This window comes from Siphateles boraxobius, unplaced genomic scaffold (assembly GCF_051911475.1).
Source record: "Siphateles boraxobius isolate OS27281-9 unplaced genomic scaffold, OSU_SipBor_1 2, whole genome shotgun sequence".
Classification (NCBI taxonomy): Eukaryota; Metazoa; Chordata; class Actinopteri; order Cypriniformes; family Leuciscidae; genus Siphateles; species Siphateles boraxobius.
The window spans coordinates 17,727,286-17,739,728 of record NW_027508810.1 but is presented as its reverse complement, the minus strand read 5'-3'; the positions used below and the strand labels follow the sequence as shown (position 1 = coordinate 17,739,728).

At 37.4% G+C, this 12,443-nt stretch overlaps 1 protein-coding gene across 1 annotated transcript; it reads left to right on the top strand.

Annotated features, from left to right (window-relative positions):
* The first annotated feature begins 8,128 nt into the window (after nt 1-8,128).
* On the top strand, nt 8,129-11,212 carry sox3 (SRY-box transcription factor 3). The gene has a single exon (XM_077236249.1). The coding sequence runs from the start codon at nt 8,518-8,520 to the stop codon at nt 9,415-9,417; it is 900 nt and encodes a 299-aa protein (XP_077092364.1). The 5' UTR covers nt 8,129-8,517; the 3' UTR covers nt 9,418-11,212.
* Nucleotides 11,213-12,443: the final 1,231 nt, after the last annotated feature.

Below are 12,443 nucleotides of genomic sequence, written 5' to 3'. Positions count from 1 at the left end.
TTACCTCACATGTACATAATTATGCAGTCAAATGAATCTATGAGAATTCCCTCTGTTTATGCAATCCTTCTATTACCCCAGGTTGCATATTGACAGATGGGTTGTGAGGGCTGTGTTAAATGTCTTTATTAATCTGTGCCTGTCATTTTGACAAAGATGGAAATAAAACAGCATTTACTGTCAGGAGCCATCAAGACGATGAGAAAAACAATTAAAGGCTGTAATGGATGAGCACAGAAAGGTCATCATTTATATGGCATGTTAGGAACACGTATGCATTGCTTTGAATTGGTACTATGTTGATATGTTGAAATGTTTGCAACTTACTTTTTTTTTTTTAACGATTAATCGTTCAATCATACTTAGATTAAAAATTGGTTTTACACCTGTAAAAAGCCCCAGTACTGCAGCAAGCAATAACATTCTGTTTGGTTTTATTTCAGACTCTCTCAGTCGTTTCTCTGTCACATGCTGTGGTGCTTTTCAGAAGCTCCAGGTCAGTTTCCCAACCAAGTTTTTTAGTCTGCCATGTTGTCCATTCTGCTCAGCTATTTAAAAAATGTTGAATATCAACAATGGCTTTCACTGGGGCATTGTCAACTTTTGTATGAAGCAATCTTGGCTGAATGCGATGGTGCCCAGTGCAGGGAGGGCTTGGCTCAGCGCTGAGCGGAATGGAAGACTGCAGCTCGCCTGCCCTTCTCTCTGTCGTCTCGAAGCGGCATGGTTTGAGAGTCTTACCCCGCTCTCTCCAGCGGAACAGGATGCAGGACCTTAAATGCAGAGAGAAGGATTGAGAAGAACGACTGTGCAGCGGTGAGTGTCTTTCTGGAAAACTGCAGCTGTGGGCTAGAGTACATTTGGAGGGGGGGCTTGTTCAGGGGTGGGGGGGTGGGAGGATTTTGTTAGCATTTCAGTTCAGTCCAATGGCTACACAGAGTAAAATGGTTTGATTTAAAAACTTTATATTAGAACAAATACAATTAACTTATCTGTGAGTATTCCTGTTGTCAAATTAAGTCATAGGCAGTCATTCTGTTGAGTTATTTTTTGTTAAAGCGGTTGTTCTCATTCTGCATCATGAATTAATCATTGGATTATAGTACTCCCTAAAGAATATTCATGACCATTGCCATATTTAATTATCAGTGTTGAGTGTTCAGATTAAAGACTTCAAACTTCCTAATATTCAGCAAGATTCTAGATTCCAAAAAGTTATTCATTTTTTAGTTAAATTTTAAAATAGTTAAATGTAGGCTATCATACTGGACCTGTTGAGATTACGAACTAATTTCTTGCCCAATACGTTGCCAGGCCTATTTTGACAAAATAAATTCAGTATTATTGATAAATGATGACACAAGCCACTAAAGATATGGATCAGTGCTCTGTCTGTGCCACATGTGGTCTACACATGATGTGTGTAGCTCTGAAAGGTAGTCGAATGTCTTTGTCAGGCTGTCGCCAAGAGGAAGCAGTTAGTGTCTGCGACGTGTCCCCGCCAGTGCAACCGCAACAGCTTGTATTTGCCATTGACATGTCAGTTTCCAGAGCTTTGAGCTGTCAGCCCTAGTGTGCCCTTCTCACACCAGCAGTAGCGAGAGAGCGGAAGAAAGAGTGTGTTTGTGCGCAGGATGGCAGACTGCCATATTAGTGGCAAACATGATAAAAAAAAGATAAAGGAAGTATAAGTGACTAGTCATTTCCTGTTCAGATTACAAAATAACTTGGTCCATCAAGACTTTTCTCCCTGCCAGGTCAAAGCAGAGCAACCAAAGTAATGAGTCTAATAAGTATAAAAATGTTAGTGGACTAAAGCTATGATGTAATTTTTCAGGTTTAACAATTATTAAATATTATGGACCGTTTCCACCTATAGGGGTCCGGTGTAGTCCTCTGTGTCTCCTCTGTGTCTCTTTCTGCCAAGGTGAACAGATTCATCCCCAGGCACCCAATCCATTATCCTGTCAACAACAGCAGGTCCCTGCCACAGTTAGCAGCAACACTGGCCGTAATGAAATCATCAGTAATCCCAAAACTCATCTCATCATACCCAAGGTAATTAATGCATTTGGAGGGCGATGGCTAACTCTTAATTAAATTATGCTTATTTTAATGAGGCCTTTATGTAGAGTAAATTTATAGCCAGTATCTCCATTATCAAGTGCTCGGCGCTCAAGAGAGATTTGTCATTTTCACCTCAAATCACTCGTAGATTAACGTAATGAAGCCCGTGATTAATATATCAATTTATACTTGTTTGTTTCTTTCCTCCAGATTCAATAAATTACCCTGCGTAATTAGTTCTTCAGGATTTTGCCACAGCCAAAAACCCAGTTCTCGGTAATAATGCATAAAGTATTATCGTTACGTATTAATTTTAGAATAATTTAGAGATAACAACTTTGTGGCATTAATCATATTACAAAATTGGGTGTATTTAATTAATTAAAGATATAGCCTGCAAATTAATTGTGCATTTCCACAATATTATCTTAACTAATGAAGGCCTGACGAAGTGACTGTTTCCTTTTTAAAAGGCACCAGATTAGTGGGATCTTAATTATGTTTAAAACAAAAGCCATCTGCTTGCCACATTTGGTGCAAAGCAAAATCAGACAACTCAGCATTCTCTGCTAAACAAAAAAGGAGAAAGTTTCTATTGTTTTGGAGAAACTGTAGAACATGGAAATGATTCAAAAGATACATGGAAAATAATGAGGTTTGTAATTAGCCTAGCAGCCAATGATGGCATTTCAATGATGGCAGTTCTTGTCCAGTTCTGCAAGTCTGACTGATAAAAGACAACATGGAGTTAACAAAAAATGTGTGCTGTGTTTTGCTCAGGATGCTCAATATGATATTTTGAAAAATCATTTTTAATTTACATTTATTTTCTCATTTTAAAATAATTAAACAGCTCTAGGCATGACTCACATGATACCCTAATCGTTTTTCTGACAGGCACTTAAACTAGAGACATTATGAACATTATCACAGTGCTGATGTGCAGGAGACAGAGACAACGCTTTAACACATCGAGAAATTCCTTCACAGATACATTCAGCCAAATCTAATAACACCTCTAAACTCAAAGACAATTGCTTGTGCTATTAGAATTTGCTCAGTGATTTAATCAAAACTATATTTATAGTAATTTTCTGCTAAATTAAATCAGCGGCTTAATTGAAATTAGCTTTCACCGGGTTAGAATAAATGTAGTTAAAACTATTTTCATTTAACGCATCATGTACTAAATGGGGTTTTATTAATGTTTCGCTAAAATTTTCCTCCTGAAAGTTAAAGATATTGTAGAAAAATGTTGTCATTGAGGAGTGATGTGTGCACATTAGCTTCATGCTGCATTAGATCACAAATCCTATTTATCACTGACTGGGCTGAAGAGCTTCACAAACATGCCTTGATTCTTCTGTTGCATTGCTCTCCTCTTAAATATTGTAACGGTGAAAATGATCGTATTCCTTGTAAATGTATATTAACAATTAGCATACATCTGAACAATTTAAAAAGGGTAGTTGAAAAGAAAACCCCACATCTGTATTTGTATGTATGCACAAGCTTTAGGTGGTCATGCCTTGATTCTATAGAAAGACATTTAAAGTGCAAAAAGTCTCACCGTAAAAAAAATTGCTGCCTTAAATGAAGTACAATCAACTTTGATCTTTAAGTCATTTCAACTTAAATTTAATTAAACTGACTTTAAAAAAAAGTTGAATCTTGCATGACTAATGAAAAAAGTTTGCAATTTTTTTTCACCTTATTCTGATAGTTAAAGCAATGTAAAAACATATTGTTGTCATAACTTATTGATTAAATAATTTTGTACAGTGACACAATAGGCGTGAATTATAGGGACTTTAGTTGGCTGTATTCCGTGACAAACAGGACTACACCATCTCAACTAAGATGGTATGTATTTTGCATCAGTGATGCCTCTATATCCTTTTATATCTGAGTGTGATGGACATTTCTTCTTTTTCAGGTCACAGTGCTTATCTTTTCTCAGACTGTACCAAGACAAAACAGTTAAACAACAGGCTGTGGACATCAATGGAACATCATGTGCTCTAGTGTTCAACAGTGCCTTACCTGTGGTTTGCCTGTACATTCGCTGCAGGTAGTGAATCTGAATTGCCTTTAATGATGAGGAAACTCAAAGAAATGGATAGATAGCATTGGAATATCAGTGAGAAAAATGTTCAGTCTCTAATGCTAAAACAATTTCATTCTGATCTAGTTTTTATTTGCAGTATAAAGTCTGAAATAGGCCTATAGTTGGGAATTAAAATTAAAATGTTCACTCATTTAGAAATAGAAACGTCAAAATGAAAAAAAAATATAGCCTGTATATTTTCTTTTGACAATGAGGAAAATTGGATTGATTGTGATGTCTAAATTTGGCTGTCTGTCGCATTAGTGGCTTTGAGTGTTGTTGTTCCTTCGATAGTCGGTAATTGTCCACAGCAAGTGACAGAGCAACAGCTACTTAAGCGCGCTTTACAAAATTGCTGAGGACAGACAATGTGAATGAGGAAGCAAGACTTGTAATATTTATCTGGAATCTAAACCACAACCATCTATTATAGGCTACATTAAATTATTTGTTTCGATTGTAAAAGTGTTCTGAATTATTAGAAACGCGCACATTAACTTGTTTTTCGATTAAAATGGTTTAAATTGTATAGGCTAAAATTTGACAGACAAACAGCGCATTTGCGTTAGTGACTCAAAATGCTTGTGATAAATTCAAGGAGATAGGGCAAGAAACCAAAATTGCGTTTTTTTTTCTTTTCTATTATTATTATTATTTATTTTTTCAAACAAATTGTGGCATAATTCAGTTTTACAGTAGGCTTAACACTGTTGGCTTTATTTTAAGGACCGGACTCATGTTTCAAGAATAAAACGGGATATCATTCCAATAGTTCGCAGTGACATTTGAAAGAAGGTCATATCCAAGCCTCTTTTCTTTATTTGACCAGTGAATATTATTTTACCAGTGTCACAGAACCAGAGGGGACGCAACCATTCAGCGAAATACAATATGAATAACAGACCGTGGTGAAATTGCATCTTCATTTGCATATTCGGTTCAAAAATCATGCAAATCTCAATGAGACGGTCTTTATTGTGCCTGCAATTGAAAAATCATTCTGTTAACCATGGTAACTCTGTCCTTATTCGTAGCCAGTGAATTGAAACAAAAAAGTTATTAATTCACACGGTTATGACATTCAAATGGACTCCAGAGAAATGCTTAATGGTTCGGGGACATTTGATCTCAAAAATTGGCGGTGAAGATTATAGCTATAAAAACTTTTAAAATATAGATATTTTATTAGGCTATCGTTTTGGCTACAGGCGTCGTTTAACGTATTACCGTTATTGCGCTATTCATCTGTTGTAGACAGAATATATAGCCTACTACTATTATTCAAAATGTCTATTTTTCACACTAATCGGGATAATTTTATAGCCACCCTATAGGTTATATTATAGACATTTTTAAAGTAGGCCTACAAATAATAGGCAAGTATTGTTGTATACCGAAATGGTAAATAATCCCCTTTTCAACCCGTAAAAATCATTCCAAATATTCATAGTTTTTCCCACATAATCTGCCTCGAGCTATTGTTTTTTTAAAGCGAGTGTGTCGAGTGCAAGCTTATTTGACTATATCAAGTCCACTTATTTGAACTTATAAAGTAGGCTATACAAAAATGTGTGCGCTTATTATTTATTTCCACTTTATTTTTTTAAAGTTGAGCTAATTAACAAGTGAATAGCTACACGGGTTCGAGAGGAAAAAAAGAAGACTTTACACGGTGATAAAGAATAGTCCTGTGGTGATTTGTTATGGTATTGTGGGTCTCTCAATATTTCATTACAACAGAACGAGTTGCTAAAACGTTCAGCTAATAAAAACTATCTTAATTTCTCAGGTCTGACATGTGACATATTAGGCAATAATTAACTGTAATTTATACATTTTCCATCTTGTTTTCAATAGAAAGGGTTAATAATTTTAGATGTTTGCATTTGCTGTTTATTCTTGACTGTTAATTAACATATAATGGATTGTATTTATCTGCTGCACAGTGGCAGTTTTAGTCTATTCTAATCTGGTCATTTGAACAGTCGCTATTGCCTACAACACTAATGGACAATGCCACCATCATACACGTGAGTGATTTTCGGAAGCCTTCGGAACTCAATGATGCTGAACACTGGAAGGCTTTCCTGGTGGTCCTCGGCCTTAGCTCACGTTAATTAGGAAATTTAGAGAACAGAAGCCATCATTGCCGAGCTCCGGGTAACTGGGAGTTGTCCTATTCCCGCTGTCTCCATACATTTCCATAAGCAGATTACAAGAGGATATGTTCCTGAAACCACTCGGATAAATCACCGGTTTCGTGGAATAAGTCTCCAATTAGAACTTTTGTCATAAGGGCTGGTGCACTGCTATTCATATTAATGTAAAGCGACTAATGATGTTCCAAATGACAAGTTTACTTTATCTCTCTAATGAAACTGAAAGTGACTGAAAAAAAGATAATTGTTTCCCCAGTTTTGGATATGGCTGTTTCTCCATGATAATTGTTTCAGTGAAAATGTGTTGATTTAGCCTTCTAATCACAAATGCTAGCTACTAGTGTTTTATTTGACGTGACAAATTAACTTGACTACACAAAATCGTAGCTATTCATAATTGGGCAATGTTTTAATATTTTTTCTCTATATAAACCCGATCGCTATTTTAAATTGCTATAGGCTAATATCGTGGATTATTATAATGCTTTGCATATGTAAACATCGGCCCTGAATAACTGCATTGAGTAGGCCTAACAACACTTGCACTTGTTAAGACCGGTTTGGAAAGTAAATAACGGAGACATGTTGGTGTTCGTGTCCAAATCGGTCACACACGGTGAAACTTCTCTAAATGGTTGAGTCGTTAGTGTGTGGTGTTAAAAGCCCATCGTGAATATTCAGTGCATTAATCGTTCCGTCTCAGTGGCGATGAATGTGTTAAATGTCGATGTTCTTCTCGATGGACGGTGTGCTAATAGGCTACTGACCCTTTCGAAGGTGTAATTTCTCCCCGGGAGACTGAAAACCTCTCGCAACCCAACACGTCTTGAGTCATTTGTAAATCACATAGCCGATAAAACGCGCAATGGTTGCAATTAGCAATAATTGGTAATGCAAAAATAAATAGGGCTAATTAACATTGACTCCAAATTGACGTGGCAGTTCTAAAAAGTAGCTAATTTATAGAGTTGTATGTAAATAGTCACATCACATCAGTTAGTCTAGTTTTGCTTCAGAAAATTACAAAATTCATCCACAGGGGGGCGTTACTGTATTAATTTTGTATTTGCACTTAATTTGTAGACACTTGGCAAGAATTGCGACGTGTGTTTTTAAAACTTAAAACTGTTTTGTTTAATGTTTGTTTTTAAAATTAGCTTGGCGTTATTTTCAGCTCAACCTGTAAACCTGCAAATATCAGGCTAGTAGGCTACTACTGAGATGTCAAATGAAAGTTAGAATAAATTGAGACAAATGTCAATAGCTTCTTCAGTAGTTTATTATAATATTTATTATAGTTGAGTAATTTTACAAGTGTTAAAATCGACCTTTTAATGTCAGGTTAAAGAGCGTTAATTCCCACAGTCTAACTCTGTTTTAGAGGTAGAGCTTACCAAAATCCACTAGCTCATGATTGTCATGTGGCTTAAGATCGAACTTTGAATTAAATTATTTGATTCTTATTATTTGTGTAATTACTAATTATTATAGTGCCTTTGTCAACCAGTGTAAGGCAACGTTTACAGTAGGCTATAGCCTACGTTTGATTTCATTAAGTAGCCTAGAATCTAACCTGATTCTTGCCTTTATTTGTATTAAATAAATTAAAAATGCTTCTTTTTCTTTCATTTTTCTTTGAACAGTTTCCGAATGAAAGTTTGAAATTCACAATATTTATTTTAACCTATTTGTAGACTACAAAAGTAGTGTATGGAAGGCTAACATTTTCCATTTAATAACGACCGCTTTAAAACAATATTTTCAAAGTGATTACTATTGTCAAAGTGCAAAGATGCCACTTATGTATTTTATCCCACTTAAAGTGCATCCCGAAACACAGCGGTGCCCGGACAGCGCGCTGCTTGGATGGCGGAGTGTGATGCGCTCTCTGATTGGTCGGCGCTGAGCTCATTGTTATGCTGTCAATCCAAATTACATGGCCGAGCCTCTATTAACAGCTGAGCTTAACGCACAACTTTTCAGAGTTCCGTGGCAGAGCAGAGTGAGACACTCGGGACTGGTGTGGAGACAATTTGAAACTTGAGTTCGGTGCTTATGTGACTTGAGTTTTTGCTCTCTGAACTTTCGACTGACTACCGACTAGCCTACTTTATTTTGTGAGACTCTATACATTTCAGCGTTGTCTTTCGAGTGCTTTTAAGGCACCACTTTTACGTAGTTTGAATGTATAACATGATGGAAACCGAGATTAAAAGCCCCCTTCCGCAGTCCAACACGGGCTCGGCGGCGGGCGGCAAAAACAACAGTGCCAACGACCAGGACCGGGTGAAGCGGCCTATGAATGCTTTCATGGTGTGGTCTCGCGGTCAGCGGAGGAAGATGGCACAGGAGAATCCTAAAATGCACAACTCTGAGATCAGCAAGCGCCTCGGTGCTGACTGGAAACTTTTGACTGACGCCGAGAAGAGACCCTTCATTGACGAGGCCAAGCGGTTACGAGCCATGCACATGAAGGAGCACCCGGATTACAAATACCGTCCCCGCAGGAAGACCAAGACCCTGCTGAAGAAAGACAAGTATTCCTTGCCAGGAGGACTCTTGGCGCCCGGTGCCAACGCTGTCAACAGTGCCGTCTCGGTGGGCCAGCGGATGGACTACACGCACATGAACGGCTGGACGAACAGCGCGTACTCCCTCATGCAGGACCAACTGGCCTACACTCAGCATCCCAGCATGAACAGCCCCCAGATTCAGCAGATGCACAGGTACGATATGGCGGGACTTCAGTACCCGATGATGTCCACGGCCCAAACCTACATGAACGCGGCGTCCACGTACAGCATGTCACCAGCATACACGCAGCAAACTTCCAGTGCAATGGGTTTGGGCTCCATGGCTTCAGTTTGCAAGACGGAACCCAGCTCTCCTCCTCCGGCCATAACCTCTCACTCTCAGCGTGCTTGTTTGGGAGACCTGAGGGATATGATAAGCATGTACCTGCCGCCCGGAGGAGACAGCGCCGAGCACTCCAGTCTACAGACCAGTCGGTTACACAGCGTTCATCCGCACTATCAAAGCGCAGGGACTGGCGTGAACGGAACGCTACCCCTAACCCACATTTGAAAGACTCCTAAAAAAGACTAAGTACTTCGGATACTTGAACATTTTGGTTTGCAAAAAAGAATCGAAGTTCAATTTCGTTTAAAAAAGAAAAGAAACTATTTTTAATCTCAATGAGTTGTCCGTTTGAAAGCATTTTATGGCGACATATCTGGGACTTCAGAATAAATTGCATTGCAGATGAGCTTTTGTCATAAGTTGTAAAGCAATCGACGTCTGTAGAAGAATATTGGACTTCTGACTTATTTGCGCCAGAGTTTGTCTTTATGAAAAAGGCACGTGGCTTCGTGAAGAGGCTGTATTTCAAAAACAAAAAAAGAAAGAAAAAAATGGAGGGAGAGAGTATGTTCACTCATAAATGTTTACACTTATTTTTAGAATGTCGATTTTGTCCAAATCTGTGTAGTATTTTTGTTGTTCATTTATGAACTAGGTTTTATTGAAATGAAAGACTGTGCTGGTCGCAAGCGCAACGTTTGTTTTATTTATAGTGAGTTTTCTTTTTTTTAAAGCTTGTGAACCACTGTACGTCTTTGCTGAAATGTTCCACTCTTGTTTTGTGAATCTTCCTTTCTGTGATGTTATGGCAGTATCATGTTAATCCATTGTGTGGGACTGAGAGTTTTATTTAAACTGACGTTTCTACTTAAGACTAAATGAATAAATTTGTTTTACAAAAAAAGTTTATGACTAGATATCAAAATTTTTTTCTTCAGGTTTTAATTTTGGTTGTTCAAATCGTATGTCTACCGGGAAACCAGTGACTTTGTCAAATTCGCTTGAACCCAAATATGGTAATTTGAGGCGATCGGTTAAATGAAGAGTAAATTTGCGAATTCGCACACGCTCGCTATGCAGACGTTAATACGCGTGAATTGGTTTTAAACATTCCCATCAAACAGCCAATAGCATATTTTTATGCCTCTCAAATTATCTCTCAAAAACAATTGTTATGTAAATTACTCTATAAATATTATTCTATAGATGACTAGGCTAATTCATAATCTTCCTAAATACCGGATGGCTTCCCCCCTAAAGTATCAACTGGTGTATGCTATAGCCGTAGTCCCGATAATAGCATAGCCTACTAACCATAAAATAGAACTTATATTCGTTGTTTTCATAAGATGTCCTCTATTGTTGAGATATTTCTCATTTGCAATAATATATAGGCCTAATACAATTTTTTTGTTGCAAAATCATAAATGCTTAAAAGGGACAAATATGTACTTTGTTTTACCTCAAATTAACTGGCATGCAAATATTTTTTAAAGTGTGTAATTTCCTCCTGCATTTTCACTTGTTGACTCGTCTAGGTACACACAGTTCCTCAAAATGACTTGTATAATTATGGTTAACTATAAATATATTTAATCCCCTGAATTTGTCAGAACCAGACGATGAAACTGCGGATGAATTCTGATAATTATGTTCATAATAAGAGATTAATACAGGAATAATTTCTCTGCCATTTCACTTTATGAGTTACCAAGTGTGGCCGATTTTTTGTGGGGTCAGACAGAGGTTAAATATTTGAGTATCTTATTTTGTGCATGATCTGAATATCACACCATATTGTCGTTTGGTGTGTTTTTCAAGGGACCGTTTTTTCCATATCTTTTTTGCTGTATTTGGCCAAGGAGAGGAGGAACATACAAGGCTGTTTCGGACTGCCTTTTGTAATTTAGGGTGTAATTTCCACTACTGAGTCCTCAATATATAATATGTATAGTAGCTTATATGTACTGTGTACCATGCACTCATAAAAATAAAGAATCTTCAATGGCTCTTTACAACATCTTTGGTTCAACAAAAATACTCTTCTTATAAAGATGTACATTTTATAGGAGATTAAAATATAAATGCATTTTTTAGATCAATGTGTTGGTTTTTAAAATCATAGATGCTTTTGTAAAGAACTACAGAATAAAGTTCTTAGAGATAGTTACCTACAGTTTTCCAATAACATTAGGCTGAAAAAGTGGGTGTTCAGAATAACCTACAGAGATCAGTGAACATTATGAAGAACGTAAAATCTAAAGAACCCACTTCCACTGTAAAGAACCTTTTCTGCAAGGGAAAAGTTTCACGGTTGTTAAAGGTTCTTCATGGAATTGTAGAGGCCAGTAAAGAACTGAGTGTATGAGGAATACTTTAAGAACTCATGTCACTTCAGTATTTTTGCACTATTTTAGATTATTTTGAGATTTCTCATAACAGCTAAATGAAATTATAGTTTTGAATGACGCTGTCACACTTTGAAAGTGTGCAACAAAAATTCTCTGTTTGGTGCACCTGACTGCTTTTTAGAGTTGCACGGCATCTCAAGGCATTTATTCTCCTGAGCCATTGAGTGCATGCACTGGTTGCTGTCTTTCCCACATTAACTGACAGGTTTGATCCATGCCTCATTGCTGTGCTTGGATTAGCCCTGTGCACCTCTATGGATGCCAACAGATTAAACGGACCTCCCTGAAATCAGCGGCAGGGTCTTAAGTCATTCTAGTGTGTCTGAGACTGCGTATCAGCTAATCATGCTTCCTAATTTTTTAAAAAACTTTTTTTTTTTAATTAGAGAAACTATGTGAGAAGCAGTGGTGAATATGTTGCATTTGCCTGATATGAATATGCTGGGAACTTTTTTTTTTGACATTCACAATCATAATATTTTTTTAACTTGATGTATCCAATTGCCAGTGAATAGGAAGGAATTTATTAAGTGCTCATATGATTGAAGCGGTAGGCCTGATAGCATAATGCATTAGGTCCCTTCCAGCAAAGAGTGGGGCCCTCTCTCTTTCTATTTCTCTTTCTCTCTCTCTTGCTGGCTCAGTCATGTGGAGCACTGTGCCCACTCAGCAAGTGCAGGCATATCCCCACTTCCATCTGCTTATGACCTCACTGGAGCTGTTTGTTTAACCCTTTTCCCAAACTAACATAATTGCACCCTACTGCAATCATGCATGCTGGATTTGCAGTGTAGAGTTAGACAGCAGTAGAGTCAGAAAGCTTTCTCACTTTCTTTCTGC